Here is a 25708-nt window from a genome sequence, read left to right on the forward strand (position 1 = left end):
GTCAGCACAGAGCCCGATGCGGGGCTCGAACCCACGAACCGCGAGATCGTGACCTGAGCCAAAGTCAGATGCTTAACCCACTGAGCCACCCAGGCGCCCCTACAACATAACTTTAAATGTCTACAGAATATCCACATAAATATAAAGACCACAGATTTCCTGGTCTCCCACTATTGTACTCTTGTCTACAATTTATGAGATTTTTGATGATAATTATGCCCTAAGATTTTAAATATCACAGGTGCCAAAAGAATAATATTTAGGCTAAAAGTAGTTTAAGTAGAAATTAACTGAATTTCTAAATCTCCCAATACAGCCAATAATGAACAAGTATTAATCATATTTATAGTCTTTTGAAAACATTAAAATTTGATATAAATCACTTACTCTGATACCATAACACCATAAACATTTTATTCTAACATTGTTTATCATATTAATTTTATCACTATTAATCATTAACACTAAAAAATCAACAATACCTGTTGATAGTGAATCACAACCATGATCAAAAAGTTCTCCCAAAGGAGAACTACTATTGGTTCTTCTTGCCTGTTTCCCATCTATAGCGTCCAAAGACTGGTAAATGAAAAGGCCACATGCACAAGCAATATATGCCCACAGAGGTGCCTGTGAAACAAAAGACACAAGATTTACTAAGACATATTCGTTACTATGTTTCACTGATAACGGTTTACTTGCAGATAGTTTGTCTTCATTCTCCAGAGAAGTACAACTAGTTGGAAGCTAAGGGAGAGAATGCAAGGGTTACATAATGGAAAACTTTCTGAAACAATCAGAACTGTAAAAGAATCACATTCTTTGCTTTGGAGGGCTGCTCACTGCAGATGCTGGATAACTGCTTTGTAAGGTTATCTAAGAGATTACACTAAGTAACGTCCATAAGATTCCTCCTAACATTTAGTTAGAATAACTAACATTTAGATGCTGAGTCAATTAATGAATAATCTAGTACAGTTTCTCCCAAATTGGATTTTGAGGATGTTTATAGGTATTGCATGAAGAAAATGAATTCCATGCTTAACACATGTGGGAAACACTGGGTTAAACAATGTTAAACATTTCTTTACTGCAGGACTCCTTCCAGCCCTTAATGTTGCTAATGTACACTGTGAATATTCGAGAAGGGAGACACAACACACTGCCATTTTCTAAACTCATTTGAGCACGTAACCTATTTTTCAACACACCTCATCAGTGTTCAATGGAACAACGGCAGGGAAATGATGATCTAGCACACGGAGTGCTTAGAACATTATTTTTCATATATTTATGGTCACATTTTCAAGGAATAATTTCTCTTTTCCCAGGCAGAAACTGAACCACTAATACTGAATTTAAATGCTATGTGTTAAAAAAGGAGAGCTTCTATTCGGTGTGTTCTCTTTAAGAAAGTAAGAAAGAGTGTTTTATATCACTTTTCACTATTTTCCCATGCCATGGAAAAATTTCTATGATCACAAGGTATTTCTCAGATATTGGTTATCAAGTTAAACTGAGTATCAAGTGCTCAGAGCAGCAAATCAAAACTATGCAGAGCTGCAAATAATATTCATATTCTTCACTGCAAAGAGGTTGCTCTCAGACATCTATTTAGTTACCAATATTAAAGGTAAGGATCTTTTCTTAAACATTTTCTTAGAGTCTCATATTTTAGAACATTGAAGCTATCAAAAGGACCAGAGTGTAAGCCTCCCCTAGGACAGAGTTACAAACCCTGAAAGCAATCACTGTGGTTACATAACCATAGTTGATGCGCAAGTTCACTGAGAGATTGGTTAACCTCGTGTGACTAAGAAGCCCCACCTTCTAGACTTTGAAGCTACTGCTTTTTGCTCCTACAGGAATCCAGTAACTCTAGAGCTGCACTGTCCTACATAGTTAGCCATTAGCCATGTGTGGCTATTTTAGTTTAGATTCATTACAATTAAATAAAACCAAAAACTCAGTTCGTCAGCTACACTAGGCACATTTCAAGTGCTCAACAGCCAGACGTGGCTATGGTTACCATCCTGGACCACGCATTTAGTAAGTCAGATCAAAAGAATTTTATTTAGCAATACAAAACAAAAACAAATGAATATTAAAACTAAAAACTCTTATGGTCATATTTCAAAAAGTTTTAATTAAACCTGATAGAGCTCTTATTGGTAACAACATACAGCTCAGTTCGTTCTAGTTTTCCTGTGTATGAAATAGCTAATACCAATTTCCTTTATCTGTCTTAGGCTGCAAGGGTAACTCAAGCATATGTAACATATATCAAGCTGCAAGATAAATTCCAAATTAACTTATGATAGTAAAATCAAAGCTACTAGCTAAGGAGATTTAAGTACATAGTATCAGAAATCACAAGTATATTTTGGTATACATATAAAAAGGGATGGGGCACCTGGGGGTCTCAGTAGGTTAAACACCTGGCTCTTGATTTCGGCTCGGGTCATGGTCTTGGGGTTGCTGGGTTTGAGTGCGGTGTCGGACTCCACACTGACAGCTTGGAGCCTGCTTGGGATTCTCTCTCTTTCTCTCTCTCTGCTTCTTGTGTGCACGCATTTGCAAGCTCTCTAAATAAATAGATGAGCTTTTTTTCTTTTTTTTTTTTTTAAAGGGTTAAGCCTATAGTTCTACCTTAGTAATTTGAAAAATAAGGACTGATTTTCCTTTCCCATCTACAGGAAAGTTTTTTTTTCTAACAAAAAGGCAAACTCTGCTGAAACCATTACAATAGTGACATTCTTTTCTATTAGAAAGACTAGTATCTGAAACTCTAATGTATTAAAAGAAATCAGTAACATAAATATATGGAAAGTTCACAATATCTGGAGACATGAAATTTAATGCTCACCCACTGGAATAAGGCCCAAAGGAATTAGAATCATAATGAATGAGAATGTCCCTGGGTAATAAGTTTAGGGAACTCTCTGACTCCAAAACAGTGATAAAGAAAAAAATATCCATGCTTTCATATATAAGTATTTTATTAGAAGAAATGAGGAATGGGAGGGAAATTGTGGGGAAGAACATATTACATACTTAATCTTTTTGACCAATGAAATAATAATTACTTATGGAGCATTATATGTTATGTACTATAAATGGATAATCTTACTTCTTTCAGTACCACAAAATAAAATTTCAAAGAATAAACTGTGACTTAGAGAATTTATGTAATTTACTGAAGATCACAGAGATAATAAGAGCATATCATGGAAGACAGCCATGACCTATTTTAATGCACTGTGATCTAAAGCTTAACAAGGATTTCTACTGTGCAGCTATAAATGTATCCATGCATAGCCTTTGTGGGACACTACCTTCCCTTGCAGAGCACCAAACAAACAGCAGCTCAGTCATGTTCTACCTTCATTCCTCCTAGTAGCCATTCTGAAAAGTTCTATTTGATTCAACTAGTTCTCATTCTGGAAGTTTCCTCAAAGATTTAAACTAATTCTAAGATTATTCCAATAATTCCAAATCACTTAAGCACAGAGGCTGAGGAAAAGTATTATAGGGAACATGGTACCTGGTACACTCTGGGGTGTTCAATAAATATTAGTAGCTGAGCTCTACCTTTAAACTTGCTCTCATTCCCTGACCCCTATTGTGGAACTAACTTAGGATTGTTGGAGGGCTTCCATTAGAATTAACACACACCCCTGTTGTTCTGCTGTAACTCTAAGGATGTGTGAGACCTGAACCAAGTTCCTCTGGAAGTGGCTATCAGGTCCTCAAATAAGTCACAGGTAAAATAGTTCAAAGGACATGTGATAAAGAATCCCAGGACACATTTAAACAGTCATACTGGTTTTTAAGTTTCCTGATTGATATGAAGCAAGATAGTTAAGGAAATGATAGAAAATCAGAAATATATTCATACAATCTGTTTGGAACTGTATTTGTACAGGAGACGAGGAATTAAAATAAAAGTATTCAAGGGTGATTAAGAAATGAACTGGAAGAAGGAAAAAAATGTGTTTTGTAAGTAACTGTGACATTCAGTAGCCATTTACTTTAAGAGAGGTATGTAGGGGCACCTGGGTGGCTCAGTCGGTTAAGCATCTAACTTCGGCTCAGGTCATGATCTCACAGTTCATGAGTCTGAGCCCTGTGTTGGGCTCTGTGCTGACAGCTCAGAGCCTGGAGCTTGCTTCGGATTCTGGTTCTCCCTCTCTCTCTGCCCCTCCCCTGCTCACACACTCTCTCTCTCTCTGCAAAATAGGTAAATATTAAAAAAAGAGAGAGAGAAACAAATGAATTGATAAAAACAGAAAAGGACAAGGGGTTGGATGGTGATAATTTTATCACAAAGAACGAATAATCTGAAAAGACTACTTAAAAATGATTACTTCAAGCTTAAAAGAAGAGAAGGAATCCTTGTGACCACTATGATTTCATATGGTTCAGAGTCACGTTTGACACCTTTCGTTGAGAATCACCTTGTATCTTCTTGGTGTGACTGATCATTCGGAGGGGCACAACAAATGTTGTGCCATCTACCTAACTACTTTAGTTCCCTTTTTATCAAGGAAGTTTCAAAACCAAAGAGATAAACATCAATTTACCTATTCTGATGAAGAGCTCTAGTTTCAGTTTTGGTTTTAAGTAACGGGTACAGAGGGTAAAAAGCAGGACCAGCAGTAGAGAGACTTGTACTGAAGGGGCCAAGCAGAGAGTCCTTGTCAGCAATAACTGCTTCTCTTCTTCAAGGCAGCCATTGCAGGGTATAGAACAGAACTTCTTTCGCCTTGTTAGAATAATAGAGATATATCTGAGGTCTATCTGTCACATGTATTTATAGGAAGAGAAAAGGGATATTCAAACAATTCTCACTGGAATGGAGATGAAACCACTTTTTAATTTTTTTTAATGTTTACTTATTTTTGAGAGAGAGAGAGAGAGAGAGAGAGAGAGAAACAGAGTTGTGAGTGGAGGAGGGGCAGAGAGAGAGAGAGAGGGAGACACAGAATCCAAAGCAGGTTCCAGGCTTTGAGCTGTCAGCATAGAGCCCGATGCAGGGCTCAAACTCATGAACCATGAGATCATGACCCGAGCCGAAGTCGGACGCTTAACAGACTGAGCCCCCCAGGGCACCCCGAGAGGAAACCACTTTTGATAAGACTGATTTACAGCTGTGCCATCTCACTACCAGAGCCTTTTTTCTCTGATCATTTTCAACTTTGCTAGGATTTCATTCAGCAATTAAAAAATTTAAAAAAAAAATCCAGCCATTAAAAAAACTTTTTTGCATTGAGATTTACTGATTTTAAAAGGATTACCTTACATGTTAATCTCTGATGACACTAATATACCTACCAGAATCAGACTCCACCCTTTGCTTCTGGTTTTCATAAGCAGAGTATACAAAATAGACTGTAGTTATAAGCTTTATTAATAGTATGTGTGATACAATCTTTTAGAACAGTTGATAAATAATTGTCAAATCATCTTATCTTTAGCAAAAATGGCCTAAAATCCCAATTACATTGTTTTGGGTATATAACAAATGCTCAAATCTGTTAAGAAATTCACCTTACCTGCTCTGTGGCTGTGGGACAGTAGAAGACTAATAAAACAGTTGTACAGATGTTTATTGACAATCCGATGATGGTGATGAGATTTGGGGCAATCCAGGAGGGAACTCTTCCAACTAGCCATTCCCAATAGCCCTGCATCAAGGGCTCAAGCAGGGACCGTCCAGCACTCTGATATCTGTGTTCCTCTAGCCGCTTTAGTTGATGTCTTGATAATGGTGGCGTAGGTAACTGAAACAATTTATTTAATACACACCCTGGAGTACTCATATGCCCGAAGCCCATAGGGGACTCCGGGTGAGAATCTCCACATCGTTTCCTTGTTGACCGATGCCCACTCATGGATCTTGGCTGTCTTTTATTTGAAGAGAATAATTTCTTTTGTTTCACAGCTTTTTGTGGCTGGTCTTTACCTGAAAAAAGAGAAAAAGATGTATCTATCAGCCACTATTTATGTCAATGTCAGTAAAGTTTAAACTGGTAACAGACTAATGCATATCAAACAGGGATCAGAACACCAGGGACCTGTTTGTAGTTCTAATTCTTACTAAATGTGTGAGCCAAAAGAAGTCATATAACTTCACTCTCAGGTGAAAAATATTAAGGGAATTAATAGTAATATAGTTCCCGAAACCTTATAGTTTGTCTGACTGAATTCAAAGCTCTCACTTTTTTTTTCTATCTCACTCTGATTTCAGTAATATAATGGAATAAACCTTAGAAATGATCTAGTTATTTCACATGTATGGACACTGAGGTCCAAAGGCATACCCAAAGATAGCTAGCAAATTAGTATTAATATCAGAGGAATGACTTGAATAAAATGGGTTTTAAATCAGATTATTTATTTAATGCTAATAGCTAACATTGAGCACTTGCTGTGTACTAATGCTTCAAGCACGTTTCACATATTAACTCATTTAATCCTCACAGTAACTCTAGGTCAGGATTATTAATTATCCCCATTTTTACAGAAAATGAAACTAAGGCACAGGGGCTAATTAACTTGTCCAAGCTCATAGAGCTGATAAGTGGGGTTCACACAAACACAGGGTTTCTGTCTAAGCTAAACTGAAAGATAAAAAAACTTATTAGTAGAATGGGATATTGAGAGTATTTTAGGCAGGGGTGAAGAGCAGTAACAAACCTAACTTTAAGAGGACAGAATACATGTATTAGCAGAGTGACCTGATGAACTGAGGTAGTAAGAAAAAAGTATAAGTGTATTAAGTGATGACTGTTCATAAAGGACCTTAAGTTTTTTTTCTTTTTAATTTTTTTAACGTTTATTTATTTTTGAGACAAAGACAGAGCATGAACGGGGGAGGGGCAGAGAGAGAGGGAGACACAGAATCGGAAGCAGGCTCCAGGCTCTGAGCCATCAGCCCAGAGCCCAACGCGGGGCTTGAACTCATGGACCGGACCGTGAGATCGTGACCTGAGCTGAAGTCGGATGCTTAACCGACTGAGCCACCCAGGCGCCCCAAGGACCTTAAGTTTAATCCCAAAAGTACTTGCACTTGACTTAGAAAAGATTAAAGATAACATAATTATTGTAAATCACTAAGCAACATAAGAAAGTAATGACAAGAATATATTCAAGACTAAAGGGGAGTCATGTATATATGTGTGTATATGCGTATGTATGTGTATATACATACATATATGCATATATATATACATATATGTATATTTATCAGAACACAGAAAGTGAGAACACTCAAAAGTTAGTGTGGTGACCTCAAACATTTGACGAGGGTAGTAAAAATGGAAGTGTGAAAGTCAAATCTGTACGTAACTTCTATTTAGAAGGAAGAATCCTGGAAAGGCACTTAGGAATTAGATATGAAGGCCGGAGGAACAGAAGAAAACATGAATCAACAGTCAGAGACTAGTGGTACTACTGTCAAAAAGGGAAGTGAGGAAAGTAAACCAGTTATTGTGGCTTGAAGGGTGATGGAAGGGGATTTAGGGATGGAGGTAAGAAATACACAGAAGTAACTTTTAAGCAGACATCTTTCAGACAAGATCAAATACCTGGAGTTTGAGCAAGAGATGAAAATTTCAAGTTATCAACTTAAAAGTTAAAGTCTAGTTCTTTTAGAAAGTAGAAAATTTCTTGAATGGATTAAGTGTGAAGAAAAAAGGAAAAGAGTAAGGAACTTTGCAGGAAATTCATGGTTACAAAGCAGAAGAGAGGGAAGCCATAAGAGGATTAAGGGGGGAAAAGAAAGGAACAATCTCAATAGAACTAAAAGGGTAGTGGCAATGAACCAAGAGAGGTATACTTCAATCTTCTGGTAGAAAGCTATCCAAAATGCAATATGAAATTCCCAGAAATGTTGCACTATGGGAATAAAGAATGTGATACAGGGACTAGGACATCTCAGCAATGGACCCGGTATTAAACATGTGCAAGACTTCTTCCTTCTATTCCCATACATATCAAATTCTAAAGCTTCAATGTCACTAATGATCTATAGTGACATCCAAAATCTCAATCATGTATCTCAATAACTGGTTCAGAAAAGTTACTGTAATCATCAACTACTTTAAATACATTTTCAAAAATCTTAAAAAGATTGCCAGTGCTAACTAAAGTGCTCTGAAGTAAAAATACTGAAATAATTTTTTAAACTAAGGCAAACCAAAGATAATATCTTATTATTTCAAAGAATTCTTCCATACACCCAACTGTGTCACAAAGCAATTGATTAATGCCAAACAACTGGTTTGTAATCATTTTAGAGAAAGTGACAGGCCACCAAATAGCCTTATAGTAGTCATATTTTCTGTGGTCAAATGATTCATCTTCACATTTGGAAGCTATAATAAATCAGTTCTTATAGAATTCAACTTAAAATGGGAACAAAAAGTCTAGTCAACTCAATTTACATTTTATTATTGTGGTGTTCCATTTTCCTATTGTAAAAACACACACAAACACACACAAACCAAAACCAAACAAACAAACAAAAAACAGGTGACATGCTGAAGGCACTAAACAACTACAAGTAACTGATCCTAATGGTTTTAAGTTTGAGCATTTGGCAGGATTATATGATACACTGATACCTCCCTTCTGAGTGTTTTCCCTCTGTGCCCTACATTTTTTTTTTTTACCTTTTATTTCTCTCTTTAAAAAAATCTACATTTTGACAAACCTTTCTAGATTTTTACATAGATCTAGCCTTTGCATAATTCATACAAGAAAAAAGGCCAGGAGTTTTTAAACACTGCGATTTGGCAACATTGTCTCTCTGTGAAGCTATTAGCAACAAGATTGCAAATATAAATTCGGATACATGTAGCCCCTGACATACAGATACCTACTTTCACTACATTCAGATACACACAGAGGTTGTCGTAGCTGACACAAGCCCATCTTTACTCTCCCTTCATCCCATAACATCTGGGACCTAGACGCTATTGCAATTCAAACCATCTCAAGAAAAAAACAGGAGCTTTTGCATTTCAGCTCATGAAAAGCAAGCATATCTCAAGGGAGTGCAACAGGGTAGGTGACTGTAACAGGAAGATCGAACTGTATGGAGAGAAAGGGAAATAGGATGTGGAATGGGAATACGGAAAGGAGAAACAAATACTACTAAATTATTCTAGCCACTTGAAATTTTTACATAGAGTCAGGCCTATGCCACACTAAAGGAACTAAAACAATTAATGTAAGGAGTTAAAATCACTGCTGGCTAGCCTACCAACCACCAGTCATAAGTTTTTATGAGAAAATGAACTCCAAGTTCCAAATGCATTCAGCCAATATTGGTGCAGTAAACAGGACAGACAACGGGAGTCCCGGTTCCCATGTCCAAATGGAAAATAACTAAAAACAGGTAAATGAGCAAACAGCATTACATACTATGATGAGGGCTATGAGGAAAAGAGTGTGCAGCCAGAAAATAGTTAGGGGTGCACATTTTAGATAAGGTAATTGAAATCTATGAAGAGGTAGCATTTGTATCAAATTCACAGGAAGAAAAGGAGGTAGCCATTCCAAAAGCAGGAGAAAGAACTGTCCAAGGGAATAAGCCCTGAGTCAAGTCTTGTTCAGGTACCTTTGGGATCACTGTGGCTGGACAGCAGTAAATCAGATGGAAGAGTGACATACAATAAAGTCTCAAAAGCCAGACAATGCAGAGGTTTGTAGGAAGGAACTGAGGAAGGTTTATAGGTAAGGAACTGAGAATTTATTCTGATGTTTTGGAAGGCCATCAATGAGCTTATAAATTTGTAATTTTGTAGCACAGCTTATTAACTGAGGATATGTTTCATAAATCATAATAGTAAAAGTGAATATTTTGAACTGAAAAATTTCCCATTATCTGGAATCCAGTTTACTATAAATATTGATCACAGGCCTACAGCTATTGTAACCTTTCTACTTGTAATCAGCAAATTCCCCTTCCTGGCCCCAGTGCAATATTCCTTTCATAGCACTTACCACATTTTGAATTTTTTTGTTTGTTGTACTGTTTTTGGTCTTTTCCCCACACTGGTCTATAAGCTCCACGAATGCAGAGACCACACCTGTCGCAACATTCTTTTCCAAGAATCTCATACCATACCTAATACTAAGTGGGTAATTAGGACTTATTTATGGAACAAGGAACAAAAATGATTTATGTAGTATTTAATGAGCACCTAGTTATTCTTGACCCTGAGGAAACAGAAAAACCGAAGTGTGCCATCCATTCCCCCAAGAAGCTCAGGGCGTGTGTGCGTGTGTGTCTTATAAACAGCTAGGTTACAATGTGCTCTGAACAAACTGCTGTGGGAGTCCAGAGGAGGGGGCACATATGGTCTAACAAAAGATTTTCTCTGTGCAGACATGAATATTTATATGAAAAGCCCAATGAAGGTACAAAAATATAATCAGAGATGTTTAACGAATACCTTTACTAAAATTACACACATTTTGTGGACATACATCTACGGCATAGAACATCTGTGCTTATAGCAGCTGAGGATAATGGCATGCTGCCTACATTATTCCTGGGTTCAGCTTTGGGGAACATCTGACAAGCATCCCACTAAAAAAGGAATCTCCAACTGCTCTGCAGAGCATAAGGTAAGCTTACACAATATCCAACCTGAAGTGTGAAATTCCAGATTTCCCACCCCCCACATCTCAGGGTGCCAAGTTTTGAGCTGCACTGATTCAGCAGTATGTTTATAGTCTTTTCACAGAAATTGGTGACAACACAGCTCTTTCTGACCTTTATGGCACTACTAAAGGAAAACTGTAATGGCCAACACTATTTGGGCGGCAGAGCAAATCATAAAAGGTTAAAAAAAAAATAAAAGGAAAACTAATAGGATCACAGGATTACATTCAGCATTATTTAACAAGTGATAACAGAACAAGTTAGCAAAAACAAAAGCCTTTTCAGCAGACTTGGAAGCAAAAACAGTACTGTGTAACACAATTTAGATCTACTGTTTTCCTGAAGTGAAATCTTGCATTCCTTAAAAAAACGAAATGACTTCCTCCAGAAAAAAAAAAAAAGCAAAGCAAAAGCGTGGCATTTTATAGATTATTTTCATATTCCATCAAAAAAGACAGCACAGCATGACCCTCAAAAGAACATCACCAAGCACTTTTAGCCAGCTTAAAGAACATGTCTGTCTACTGCCTCCTAGAAAACAGACTATGCAATAAAATGTAATTTGGGTTATAACAAAGTTTAGAGTTACACATCTCAAACGAATAAATGTTGATAATGTAAATTTCAGGAGAGACTGGGTGTGGGAAAGAGAATAAATTTATGAAATCACAGTGGTAAATATTCAGTAATAATCTATCAACTGGACAAGAAATAAAGATGCCTCTGTCGGAACAGGTTAATACAAAAGGCAGATTCATCAAACTTATTTCTCAGTTGGAAGCATCGTAGGGACAAGTTGTACAAGGGGCTTTGACTGGTTTTTCCCAGCACAGAATAAGCGGCAAAATAAATGCTTTTAGAACTTGGATAGCTGGAACTTTATGTGAACGCCAATGGTTCTAAAGTAGTAATGCTAAATGTCCTTACGACAGTCTAACTTGTGTTGTGAGTCAATTAAACACAAGCATTGAACACACTCCTACTAGCTCGAGAGTCGAAACGGAATCTTTACTCTCTGGCTACATACAAGACACTAAATTTGACTATCATAATATGGATTCATTAATGAACTAAGAGACCTCAAGAAAAATTAAATAGCCGATACCAAGGATGCAAAATAGCAAAACGACACAGAAACGCCAAGCACCGAACTGGAGAAAACAGGTTAAACGCGGCTAACTGTAATCCCATTCATCCCAGTGATCCTGGGAACACCGGCAAACACTACCAACCCTCCCGTCCTTCCTCCTTCCAAGAACGCTGCTGAAAATAAACCCTAGCTGGCGATCTCGGAGCTTGTCAATATACGCTGAAATTTCTAGAAAAGTTGCTGATGAAGAAGCGTGGCCCAGCCCGCATTCCAAAAAGAAGGCCACCCGGGCACCGGATGCAACACGCTGGTGGACTTGGCAGCACCTGGGCAGGAGGGTGTGGACCTGACTAGGCAAGGTCGGTTCCACTCGGGCAGCGCCTCCACCCCTCGGCCCGCCCAGCCCCGGCCCGCCGAGGTTCTCCGCATCCCGACTCCCCCTCAGCAGCCCCCGGGCTCCCGCGCTGGCACTTGGCCACCTCAATCTCTCCACCTGCGGCCAGAGGAGCAGGCGCCCCTCGCCTTCCCCACAACCCCGCGCGCGAGGGCAGCCGGCGCGGGGAAGCACTGCGTTCGCCTCGCTCGGGTCCCTACACACCAATATTCCAACGCCCCACCCCAGAGCATGCAGCTCTCTCTCCACCCAGCTCGAGAGTCGTGCCCCCAACACGTCCGTCACACCCGGCCACCTTCCCCAGGCCGAGCCCGGCAGCCTTACCCCGACCCCCGAAAGCACACGGCTAGAAATAAGACCTCCTACTCCAGGCGACTGAGTGACTCTGATCCGCGGCGGCCCGTTTGCGACACTTTCGCGATTGCCGTAAAGGGAGACAGGGTTGGAACGAGCGGCGGCGCGGGCGCGCTCCTCGGGGCGGTAAGCGCGCCCCAGGCCTGGCCTGGCTGCTCGGGAGCGCGCCCCGGAGGCCCGCCCTGTCTTCGTCCCGCGGGGCCGCTGCCGACGCGGCGGCCAGCACTTGCCCGCCCATGCAAGCGAGGTAAGCCGAAAAGGGGATGAGGGCCGGCCCCAGACCGCTGTCGGAGTGTGTGTCAAAGGATGGGATAGGGCGGGTCGGAGAAGTGGAAGCCGCCCCGATCCCGACCGCCACCCCCCTCCCCCCTCACCAAGGTGGCCCGCGCACGAGTCGCGTGCCAGCTGGCCCTACGCTGTGCGAAGCGCGGGAGAGGGACCTGGTGGTGGTCGGGGCGCGGGCGGGCTCCGGGGGACCGGGGCGGGTGTGTGCACTGGGCTCAGGTCTCCGCGCTTCACCTTTGCGCCCCATCCTTGGGCGGTCCCCCTCCCACTTTCCTCCTCCTTCCCTCTCCCTTGCCCCCTTTCCGCGAGCCGGGCCAGGCTCCGCCTCCCGCATTTTTCCTGGTCCCAGGTGCTAGTCCGAGGGCTTTGCACCTCTGAAGGAGGCAACGGTGTAAATAGTGCCTTGGTTTTGTTTTAAGCGGCTACTGAGAACCTTCGCCCCAGTCCCACAAAAACTGCAGTTTTCACTCCCAGGCTCAGAGTTCTTGGTAGGGTGCTTGGGGGCAGGTTTGAAATTGAGATCTGTGTTGACCTTGTGTTTACCCGAAGCTTGTCCACCACGCGCAGTTCTGTCGCGGGGCGGAGTGAAGGGTGTGTGAGCCCAATACGGAAAGGTAAATGGCTGGTCCTTTGTATCCTCACACCGTGCTTTCTTTGCATTAGGATACATTTGAAAAACAGAAAACACACCAGGGAAATTTTTCCAGTTCTCCCAAATTTTAATTTATAAATCAGTACCCAAATGCCCTTCTGTAATTCTTGTGGCATCATCAGATTCTCCCCCATTTCTCTCCCTATAACATTTGACCCAACGTATAACAAAGTTACTTAATCTTTTAGACTCTATAGGATTTAGCAATTACAAGAATATCACATTTGCTAGAAGGCCAAGTTAGAGTTTAGACAAATAACCGTTTTCTGTTTTGCTTTGGGCCTGATGGTTCCATAGAATTTTTTTTTTTAAGCTTTCTCTCTTTTTTAGGCTTTCTCTCTTCAGTTGGAATATCTAGAATTTACTTTCTTGTTGTTTCTTAGCAGTCACCACTTAGAGGACTCAGCAGATGAATAAGGAATTCATCTTATTACCAGTGGCATTCAAACATTTGTGAAATTTAAGAATTGTAACTGCAGTTCTGATTCGTGGATCTTCAAAGAAAGTAGAGAAGGTAGGTGAGAGACGCAACAACATTTTGTTAATCACTCTTACTACTCTATGAAGATTATTCCTGCTTATTTTCAAAGGTTTCCTTAAATCATTAACCATTAAAATTTTAACTTTATTTGCTTGGCACTTAGCCAGCCATACTTCCAGCTTTCCACTGTGAAAATACATGAGCAAAAGTAGTCTTCCTTACCAAGTCAGTGCACTTAAAGTTTTCAGTTGTCATTAGCAAATTGGTAAATCATTTCAAGCCCTGCTTCTCATCTAAACTGTCAGTTTAAACAATGAGAACCCTCAAAGCCTAAGGAGATACAACTCCAAGATGATTCACACATGCAAAGAATTGAGTGTTGTTCCCCATCCCCGTGGCTAGTTGTACAGAATTGATAAATCAACTCTCATTGTTAAATTGTGTGCTTACTCTGTTCTACTCTAAGGAACAACCCTTTGATATAGCTGCTTTCCAAATCAGAATACTGTAACTCAGAGAAGCTTAGTAACTTTCCTAAATCACACAGCTGGGACTTGATAAAGCTAGGATTTGCACTTGGCTAAATGTCACAACTGATTTCACAACTGTGTTCTTTCCATTGCATCACACAGATTAGTGATTTTTTTTTCCTCCTCTCACAACTGTGTGTTCTTTCCATTGCATCACACAGACTAATGTTTTATTTTGCTTAATAATAAACTATTGTTCTTTCTTCATTTTTGTCTTTCCTTTTGTAAGAGGAAACTCAGTGTTTTTCCTTTCATTTTATCTTTTTTGAGGTCAGTGAAAGTTGTCTAATGGGAGAAAGGATAGGAAAATTGACATCCTGGATTTAAAATATTACTTAATTTCAGATGGTACAATATCATTATAAAACACATTAGTACACTTATCTTAGCACTGAGTAATGTATAGAATGGTTGAATCACTGTATCATGTGCCTGAAACTAATATAACACCATATGTTAACTATACTAGATTTAAAATAAAAAAATTAAACACACAATTATCAACTCTTTAAAGAAAAATAAGTTATTAATAATTCTATAACATAGTGTTCTACCTATGAACAAATATTGATGCATTGACTTGAAATTGTACATGTTTAAAAGAATGCAGTTTGAAATACCCTTTTTCTCTCTTTGTATGTAGATTTCAAGATTTACAAAGGTGCAGGTTTGTGCAGATTTGAAGACGTATCTTATGAACTTGTAAAACAGGTAATTCATCTTTTCTACAAGAGGAACAACCATTTATGGACCATCTATGACAGTATTTCACTTATATTAATTCATTTAGTTCTTGACTAAACCTCTGTGAAGTGGGCATTATTTAAAACAGTTTATTGTAAAAGCTAGCCCTTATTATGTACCAGTAACGTGTTAGTTTCTTGTGCTATGTCAGTGCAATCCCTGTGATAGCTATGTAGCATAGTACAATAGAACTCTCCTATGATAATGGAAAATGTTCTATGTCTTCACCATCTTTCATGGTAGCCACTAGACACACGTGGCTTTTGAGCACTTGAAATGTGGCTAGTGTGACTGAAAGACTGAATTTTAAGTTTTATTTTAGTCATTTGTAATTTTAATTTAAGTAGCCACATTTGGCTGGAGGATACTGTATTGGAACATAGGGTTACTCTGAGGTCTTAGAATCTGGATAACCTAGAAAAATGGTAATACTGTTTACTGAAGTAGAAAAGACGTGAATCCTTTTGGGGCTTAAGATGATTTGGATTTAGCTGTTTGTTCATTCAGAAAATATTTAGTGAGGGGTGCCTGGGTGGCTCAGTCATGAGACTCTCGATTTTGGCTCAGGTCATGATCTCATGGTCTGTGAGATCGAGCCCTGGATTGGGCTCTGCGCTGACAGCTCAGAGTCTGCTTGGGATTCTCTGCCTCTTTCAAATAAATAAACTTAAAAAAAAAAAAAAAAAGAAAATAGTGAATGAGTGATTACTATGGGCAAGGCCCTCTGCTATGCTTAGGTAGTAGAGTCTCTTATCAAGGATTTTATCCACTTAAAGACACTCTCCTTATCTGTCCTACTGCAGAAGATAATAGCCACGAGAGATGTGCAAATCTAGCGTTCTCTGAAGAAGGAGTGCTTATTTCCAGATGCAAAGAGATAAGGGAAGGTTGTGTGTGGAAGATGGTATTTGAGCTCCATTGTAAAGAATAGGAAGGATGTGGGCATTCAAAAATGATTAAAGGGAGAGGAGGTTATGCTTCTAGAAATGAGATGGACATGATGTTGTGAAAATTACTTTTGCTAAAACACCTAAATGTTGGATAAATTATATTAGCCTTTAAATGCATAGCAGGTGTGTAGAACAGAAAGGAAAATGCCCAGGGCTAAAGGTCAAAGAGAGAGAGCAGAAACCAGAGTAGTAAACTAGCAATGTGTCTTTTGCGAGGAGAAGGCATTTGGCTGATAGCAGAAATGAAGCACAATTAGAGTCAGCTCATAGGCTCCTCTTCTCCCCACAACCCCCCCACGCCCCCCAAGGTACAGAGGTATAATTCATACCCCTTTAACTTCTCAGGTATACAAATCCAAGAGGCACCATTCACAGGGTAGTTTGTGTAAATGTGTTTCAGGGGACGACCTTTCTCATAAAAAATAAAATGTAAAGATTTCTACTTGCAACTGTACAACTTACGGCCTTGGAGAATCACCTTCCCCCTCATTCAGCCAGGATCCTCAAAAATCCACACTCAATGAAAGGTGGGCTAGGAAATGTATCTCCTTTCTGGCAAAGGAAGATCACAAAGAAATTTTCACCCAGGTCCAGGTGAGGGAGTAAAGCTCCCCCTTGAGAACCTGAAGCTATAGGGTCTTTCATCACTCAGATTCAGGGCTCAATTTACATATCTACATGGTCTGAAAAACCTGGAAGTCAAGAAATTAAAGTTGGCCTAGGTTGGTAATGTGCCAGAGTGTCTGGCAAAAATAGTCATAGACCCTCCCTGGAATGATTCACCCTTTTTTTCTTTTCTTTTTTTAATGTTTGTTTATTTTTGAGAGAGAAAGAGACACACACACAGCATGAGCGGAGGAGGGTCAGACACAGAGAGGGAAACACAGAATCTGAAACAGGCTCTAGGCCCTGAGCTGTCAGCACAGAGCCTGACACAGGGCTTGAACTTGGGAATGGCAAGATCATGAGCTCAGCTGAAGTCGGACGCTCAACCGACTGAGCTGAGCCACCCAGGCGCTTCTGGAATGATTTACCCTTAACCTAAGCCTTTTAGAATTCTCCCAATTAAAATCATCCAAATACAAGTTCATGGTCAAAAACTATAAAACAGGTGCAAGGGGTGGTGGAACCAACAAATATGAAATTAGATTCCTCTAAGGATGTTGCATTAGAATTACCCAAAACAAATTAATGTTCAAAGAGAAGAAAGGAGAAGAATTAAAGACTTTAGAAGCAGTTCAAACTTTCTAGAAATTGAGAATCATTATCCCAGAAACTTATGCCAGGGAAAGCACTATAGGAATGTGGCAAGGAATTGTCATGTTTAAATTGATGAAAAGCATTGATAGAATGTTAAAGACTCAGAAGGGAAAAAAAGAACAGAAAGAAGGAGATTATGATAATTCAGGCAGGAAATTACTCAAACCATGTCTATAATGGTGACTTCGGGGATAAAGGAAAAGAAACTTATTTAGCAAGATTTAAATGTACATATTTAGCAATAAGTCAGATGATCAGAGTAAATGACAAGTGAAAAATGGCTGAGATTTCATTGTTTGGAACCTCAGTCTGAGATGCGGACGCTGAGTGTACTGGAGGGTTGTGTAGATAGGAGTTGTTCTTACATTGTTCATGGGAAGTACTCAATTTCTGTCCCTCAAACTATGAGAAGATACCCCTCCAAACATGAAATTATTTTCGCATACAGAGGAGTAATTTCTTAGAATTTGAAAGTATTTCTGTATTTATTTTTGAAAAGTAAATGCATTCAGATACATTAATGTCTTAAAATTCATTATGATTACTTAACATTCTCCGTCTGGAGTTGAAGAAGGAAAGTGGTGATGTGTGTTAGGTGTGTATTTAGATGCTCTTTTTCTTCCCCCTGCCCTTATGCATGTAATGGTGAACAAAACAGTTGGTTTCTTCTGTCTCAGAATCTAAGGTTTAGTGAAGATAAAACCAGGCAAACTAGGAACAGTTAAGTGAGATAAATGCCCTGGTTGGAGAAGTAAAGGGTACTATTGGAAACAAAGTAGGGCCACTCAGCTGAAGCTGGAAGATCTGGGACTTGAATATGTATAGGAGTTAACAGGTGGTCGTAAGGCTGGGGGGATGATAGCACTGCGGCCTGCCATCTAGACAGAACAGTGTACATGAAGGTCTATGAGTGTGCAAGAGAGCATGACCCATTTGAACATCTGAAAGAAGTTCGCTATAGCAGTAGAGCATAGTGATTGGTGTTAGAATGGAAGGCCTGAGTTTGAATTCTGTCTCTACTGAGTTCCAGCTCTGTGACCTTGCAGTTTTCTTTGTCTCTGTAATTCTGTTCTGAGGAGTAAATGAGATCATGTAATTAAGATGCTTAGTAACTTGGTGACACAGAGTAGACACTGTGTTTACTTTTGTAATGATGATGAAGATGATGATAACTAGAACAAGGAACTGGGAACAAATAAGTAGTCAGAGATGAATTATGAAAGGTAAGTAGAGATCAGACAATACAAAGACCTTGTAGATCATGTTGAGGAAAGACAATTTATAAGGGCACAGGGAGGCACCGAAAGATTCTTGTAGGAGAATTAGGTGGTCAGATTGGTATTTCAGAATTAGAAGGATCACTCTGGTTATAGGGTGGAGTCTAGATTGATCATGGTCCACACTAGAGAAGGACCATTTAGGAGATTATAACAATAATCTGGTCAAGAAACGATGGTATTTTGGGTAGAGTAGTGGCAGGGAAGATGGAGAGAAAGGGTAGATTTGAAGGATATTTGAGAGATTGAATAAACATTACTTAGTACTTGATTATGTGTGGAAAGATGGGGGAGAAAGGATGTTTCTGAATATGGCAAGTGGGTGAAACTCGGTTCCATTTACCGAGAAATTGAAAGCAAACAGGTGTTAGGAGATGGTATGGGGGATGATTTCAGAAGTGGGGCAGCTCATGGTGATAAGTACAAGATTGTGGGAGTGGATAGCTAAAGTAGAAGAGATGAAATACTTGTGAATAATCTTTTCTAATTTGTTTTTGTTTTTTTTTCTACTTCGGAAGACGTGTTTGAGATGTGGTGGTTTCAGCAAGGTCTCAGTTTCCTTCCTTCTGCCCTAGTAATTTGGACAGCTGCTGCTTTCATATTTTCGTACATTATTGCTATAACACTCCACCATGTTGACCCTGCTTTGCCTTATATCAGGTCAGTGAAATATATCCTTTTATAGGAGACTGTTTCATTCACATTTTAACATTGAAGCCATTTGCAATTGAACCAAAAACCATAAGATACTTAGGAATAAACCTGACCACAGAAGTCAAAGATCTGTACTCTGCTTCATAGAACACTGATGAAAGAAATTGAATAGGACACAAAGAAATGGAAAAACATTTTATGCTCATGGATTGGAAGAACAAATATTGATAAAATGTCTATAGTAGCCAAAGCCACATTTAATGCTAACATTTAAAATTCAGATTTCATGTTTGACATTACAACAACCAAAGGGATATAAAAAGGAAGTTATGTTTGGTTCTTTCCATGTGATAGAAAAAATGTGGGGATGGAATTAGATTCACTTAGTGAACTAGTTAGTGAATTACGACATTCAAGTGTCTTGTTTTCCAAATAAGTACTTGAGGTTGTCTCGGAAGAGAGATGTGGAATTATTCTCTCCTTAAAATTCAAAAATGCTGCAAACAACAGTAATAGTATTCAAATGTAATGGTAATGGCAACTATTTCTTGACCCACTGTGTACAAGGTAATGTTTCAAGCATTCTTCAGCTCTTAAATAATTGAATAGTTACAATTACCCTTTGAAGTAAGAATTATTACCCCCATTTGAGAGAGGAGGAAATGAGGTCCGAGGTTAAGTTATTTGTTCAAGGGCACATGATTCAGTAAGTGATGGAACCAAGGTTCAGTTTGACTGGATAATTTGATTCTACCGGCTCTGCTCATAATCTTTATGACATGTTGTTTAGATCTTTCTAACACATTAAGTATCAAAATTTATCAGTAATATTTTTGAAATTTCAAAACTAATCACGACGTTAGTATGGGTACTCAGTTGCATGTGCTATGTCAGTAACTCTCTTTTTTCCCAATTATAAAGGCAATATATACTTATTCTAACAAATTTTAAACAATACTAGACTGCTTATAAAAGTAAAAAATGAAAGTCTGTTTCAGCCCTCTCCAGTTCCTGCCTGTCCAGAGGTAATATAATGGTTTCGTTGATTTCCTTCCATTGTTTGTTTTGTTGCTGTAGTTGTTTCACTTGTTTGTTTATCTCCTGAAAAGTAATCTTTCCAACATAGAGAATAGCGAACTTTTAAAGGATGATAAACCAAAAGCCTAAATTTACCTTTTAAAAATATCAAGAAGAGATCAGAATGTTACCATCTACATCTGTTCTCACAGTAACATGCTGTGGAGTAAAGGATATCAACCAATTGGGTACACTTTGGGAAGATTTACAAAAACGAAAGATACTTTAGAATTTAAGGTTCCAAGTCTAGGAATAATCTGATGAAGAATCACCACCGTTCACCACTCTGCTAGCAGAATATGTAGTTTAAGGAGCCCGTTCATTCTTTAGTAACTCTTTAACGAGCATATATCTGTGATTCCTGAGCATCCATCAGCATTTTTACTTCCCCTTCGAGAACTTGTCTGCTTTCACTTTAAAGAGCTTTTAATCATTTAAGAGGCCACTGGGTTCTTCAGAGTTTCAGTTCTGTGATGGTACTGCATGTGACTTTCTGATAGACAGTACCCTAGACACTTCCTTTTCCATCCCTGTCATTCTGCCTTTTTATTTTCCTGCTAATGACCTTAGTAATATTACCCTGGGATCTTTCTCCAACATTCTAATATATCTAAACTCAGTAGTACTTAATTTTACTTCTCAGGCTCATTTCCTTCATCTGAAAAATGATTGAGTTAGACTAGATGCTCTGCAAACTTCCTTTCAGCTCACACACCCTACCTGAAAGGTTTAGTTGTTAATAGTCCCAAAAGACATAACCAAGTGTAAATTTCACTCCAAAGACAACTCCGCTGCACATGTGCTTCAGCGGTTCCACTGCACATGTTCTCTTAGCGGTTCAGGTAGTGGACGCTCAGGTAGAATGCACAAGACTAGTACTGGGGCACGAGGAGAAATTATTAGAACTTCTGTATTTTGTTTAAATCTCAATGTTTAAATTTATATAATACATACATTTTGAAGTTACATGATCAGATTTTTTTTTTTTTTTTGATAGTGTATGATCAAAATAATTTGATGACCTCCGGGTTGGGGCATCATGCTGATGAGGTGATGGACTTAGCTCTTTTCACTTGTGGGCCAGTTTATGTCATTCTGATGCAGAGCCAAGGAAGGAGCACACTTAGCCAGTCGTCTTGGAAATGCATGCTTTTGTTTACTTATGGGATAGTTCAAAACTGCATCACTTGAAATACAACTATTATGGATTATTATGGATTTTTTTTCTGATTATAAGAATATATATACATTATTTTTGAAATTTTGAAAGGTAGAAGAAACAAACAAAACCACAATCTCCACCTCCTGAAGGTGATCAGAGTAACAAAATCTTTTGTTTCTGAAGATACATTTTAGAGTCAGAAGGAACAATACTTAGAATTGATATTTGATACTTTAGTTTTCCTGAACTTAACCCAACTTAACTCGCCAAACCTTATTGATTCCTTACCAGACACGAGTTTCCATTTCGTTTTTAATCCCATTACATTGTGTTAGTTGAGATCCTTCTTATTTTCAAAAGAGACTTTGAAAGTCTTTGTCTTTTTCATCTTTACTGTAGTTTGAAGGAAGGGAAAGGAAGTAACATTTAATACGCATCTCCCCTGCGTCTGCTACTTTGCTAGATCTTCACATGTATGACCACAGTTTCATTTCCTCTTGTTGGTCTGACAAGGCTGGGAGGGAATTAATAGCCCCATTTTGCAGATAAGGAGCAGTCAGAAGGACTGAAAAGAGCATACCCAAGGTGTTGCAGTAAATGTTGGGTGGACTGTTGATCTGGATCTGTGTATTCCACACTGCCCTGAAACACAGGCATGTAAACCGATGCATTGCAATACATTGTACTAATTGATTTCGATAGAAGTCTGGACACAATGCTTTGTGAGTCTGCACTCTGCTAGAGGAGTTGGCTAAGGCTATGGAGGGGAGGGGACTCAAAACTGGTCTCGCGTGGAAGCTCCAGGAGGGCAAGGGCTTTGTCTCCTTTACTAACCACTGTATTCCTGTCCCTAAAATACTGTCTGGCACTTAGGAGGTGCTTGATAAATGTTTTTTTAATTAACAGGAAATGATTAAGTATTAATTGAATTATAGGCAGCATCAACAACAGATGCCAAAAGACAGAGTTGTGAAAGAACCTGCGGTGTTTAGGGAACGAATATTCTGGTGAGACAGATGAACACACCTGCCCAGGATGGAAGTCAGGAACACAGCCCTAACATACCCAGCATGTGCTTTTGTTTGTGTGTTTTTCGAATCATTTTCTGTTGATTTCTATTATGTGAAAAAGAAATAAGCTAAAGCGATACGAGAAAAAGTGAACCAGGTAGGATATTGTGAGCTCAAACTGTCATGATCGCATAAAATTATATAAGAGCTGAACTTACAAATGTATAAAAAGACAAAGGATTTGAAGTAATCCCTGCTATTTTTTATTCTTTAGAAAAAATGCACATGTATACCTAGTGTGAGAAATCCACATACCTTCTTTTTTTTTCTTTCAGTGACACCGGTACACTGCCTCCAGAAAAATGCTTGTTTGGGGCAATGTTAAATATCGCTGCAGTTTTATGTAAGTGATGGGAATTATTTTAAAAATTGAAATTAATAGCTAAATTAATTTCCTTCTTTAAACACTACTCTGTTGTTTTACTTTCTGTTTACTGGAGGGACTGTTATCACTAAATTATTGATCGCAGGTATGTTTCTTTTAAAAGAAAAGCAATTTCTAAAAATGCTAAATTACAGAAATCATAAAACATATCTATGAAGCTATTTAACTTCTCATCCAAATAGAAGTTGTAAAGTACAACCAAATATTTCTTGAGGCCTTAAGTGGATTTCTTAAGGAACCAGTAGAGGACAGAAAGCTGTAAACACACTGCTCACAACTAACACCAACTAAATTCATTTGGGATAAACAGTTTAGAAGTTTGAGAGCAGCAGTGAACCACGTTTTGATTTTTGAATGATGTTCTAATGCCAAAAGAATGGAGTTCTACTGGATTTTACATTCCTGTTTATTTTTTTGAACCAAACTTCATTAATGATTTACTAAAATATTTTTTCTCTCAGTTTTGATTGTTTTAAATATTTGCATTCTTCCATATGATATTTATTACTTCAAAAATTGAAGTCAAGGAAATGATTCCGTGCATAGAAATTCTTCTTATGACTAAAGTTTTCAAAAACTTGTCTACAAAAGCATATCTCTGTTTCCTTTTCTACACTTCTGAGATCTTTGATAATATTTTTTGCCATGGAAAATTTGATTTGATTTGACTCTTTTTTGACTAACAAGGATAGTAAAATGGGTTGTTGTGTGGATTTTCCCCCTGTGTAATTGACTGCTATATCTCATTGAGCCAAATTGTAATAATTTGATGAGAGTGAGGCAAATCATCTTTTAGTGTTTTGTTTTGTTTGCCTAGACTCATTTTATCCATATTTTGGCACTAATTACTTTAGACTTTAATGCTAATCATATAGAATAGTTTGTGTTTTATATAACACTTATTAGACATTTTCAGAAAACATCAAACTTCTCTCTTAAGTTTTATCCTAAATATTTGTAAACGTGAGGCCCACAGGAGGCCAGTGCCTTTGAGTCACACAGAGATATTACTAGTTCCATAATGCAACCTTAAAAGTTCTTTGAAATCGACAGCTATTTCTGCTTTTTGTTTTTTCTCTTCTCTCAAATAAAATGTAAAAGGAAAATCTATGATATATGACCTTTGTTAACTATTGGCAACTTTATTCCCTGGTTATTTATTACTTTGTTGTCATTCGGATTATCTCTTCCCAGGCATTGCTACAATTTATGTTCGTTATAAGCAAGTTCATGCTCTGAATCCTGAAGAGAATCGTATCATCAGAATAAACAAGGCTGGCCTTGTACTTGGATTACTGAGTTGTTTTGGACTTTCTATCGTGGCAAACTTCCAGGTTTGTGCTTTAGCCCAGCATAGGTATTTTCCTGAAGTACCTAAATTAATACATGTTAAAAAGGAAACCTGAAACATTCAGTTACACACTGTTATTGTTTCTTTGCCTTGACAAAGTAGAATCCCCTACCATTAAATTATTTGGCCTTCTTAGAGATCACTACATATACAATTAGAAAAATTCATTCTCAGTAAACTGCTGAACACCTATAAATTACTCTGACCTTTTAAGGATTCACAGAACTCTTTATTTATAAATTATCCCTTTAAGGGTCCACAGGACTCTTTATTTATTAGACTCTTTATTACTACTTAGTTGGTGATTACTCCAAGACCAGAGAGAATTGATATAAATTATAAGTGACCAAATTATAGACTTAAAAAAAATATGCCTGACACCTATTTTGTATTTATATTCTTGTTAAGATGTTCCCATTGATCACCTCTCTTTCTAGGTGTTCAGCCCCTTATATGAGTAAGTAAAGGGAGGATATGGAGCTCTTCCAGCTTTTTCCTCAGGGAATTCTCAAAGTGGTAGTCAACCTTCATAAACATTTGCCAACTCTTCACATTCCTTTCTATTGACATTCTTTCAGCCACATCCTGGGCACATTGTGTCTTTTGATTAATCTCTCTACAGTCTTTATAAAGTTTCAGTTTAGACGTTTGATGCCCTATTTATACACACTCATCATACAAATATACTTATAGAGGCATATTCATGCATCTAGTGTAGTTATTTTTGGTTGATGGATGGCTTTCCTCCCACAATGATTTAAGGCCTTGACACTATCCTTCTTTGAGCTCTGCTGTTCCCTAAGTCCTTAATGTCTTCTGCAACCAGCTGGCTGAAACAGTCAAAGAGAACATGCAAAAACCACACCTGCTTTTTACAACTTTAACCTTAACTAGAATTAGTCACATCATTCTAGTAACATGTATTTGCTAGACACAGGGGTGCTAGGAAATGAAGTCTTGCTGAGCATCAGTTCCTGGGGCAACTCTAAACCATGGAAGGGACATACAGTTTTTGGTGGACAGCTACCTAGTTGTCTTTGCCACAAATAGGGTCCTGCCTTCCCTGATCAGTTTCTTTCTTTATTTTTTTTATTTATTTTTATTTTTTAAAATGTTTATTTATTTTTAAGAAAGAGAGACAGAGTGCAAACAAGGGAGGGGCAGAAAGAGAGGGAGACACAGATTCCAAAGTAGGCTCTGGGCTCTGAACTGTCAGCACAGAGCCCACTGCAGGGCTTGAACCCACGAACTGCAAGATCATGACCTGAGCCGAAGTTGGATGTTTAACCACCCAAACCGTTCAGCAACCCCCCCCCC

At 38.5% G+C, this 25708-nt stretch overlaps 2 protein-coding genes across 10 annotated transcripts in view; one reads left to right on the forward strand and one right to left on the reverse strand.

The window, feature by feature from the left end:
* The window catches only part of CEPT1 (choline/ethanolamine phosphotransferase 1), a 36615-nt gene extending 24047 nt beyond the window's left edge, over positions 1 to 12568 (reverse strand). For both annotated transcript variants that reach the window (XM_049616593.1, XM_049616592.1), the window contains exons 1-3: positions 12484 to 12568; positions 5556 to 5965; positions 483 to 630 (exon numbers count right to left, since the gene is read on the reverse strand). In XM_049616593.1, the coding sequence (XP_049472550.1) occupies positions 483 to 630; positions 5556 to 5894 (487 nt within the window). In that variant the 5' untranslated portion in view covers positions 5895 to 5965; positions 12484 to 12568. The remainder of the gene's footprint in view (positions 1 to 482; positions 631 to 5555; positions 5966 to 12483) is intronic.
* A 102-nt stretch (positions 12569 to 12670) lies between these two features.
* Positions 12671 to 25708, forward strand: part of DRAM2 (DNA damage regulated autophagy modulator 2) — a 25354-nt gene continuing 12316 nt past the window's right edge. For 6 of the 8 annotated variants that reach the window (XR_007454653.1, XR_007454654.1, XR_007454655.1 and 3 more), the window contains exons 1-6: positions 12671 to 12760; positions 13834 to 13964; positions 15105 to 15172; positions 19211 to 19352; positions 22931 to 22998; positions 24235 to 24374. Coding sequence is in view for 5 of the 8 variants with exons in the window: in XM_049616594.1 (XP_049472551.1) it covers positions 19222 to 19352; positions 22931 to 22998; positions 24235 to 24374 (339 nt within the window). In the remaining 3 variants the exon portion in view is untranslated. The remainder of the gene's footprint in view (positions 12761 to 13833; positions 13965 to 15104; positions 15173 to 19210; positions 19353 to 22930; positions 22999 to 24234; positions 24375 to 25708) is intronic. The other 2 variants (XM_049616595.1, XM_049616599.1) reach the window with 2 other exon arrangements.

The sequence above is a fragment of the Panthera uncia genome (genome assembly GCF_023721935.1).
Source record: "Panthera uncia isolate 11264 chromosome C1 unlocalized genomic scaffold, Puncia_PCG_1.0 HiC_scaffold_4, whole genome shotgun sequence".
Classification (NCBI taxonomy): domain Eukaryota; kingdom Metazoa; phylum Chordata; class Mammalia; order Carnivora; family Felidae; genus Panthera; species Panthera uncia.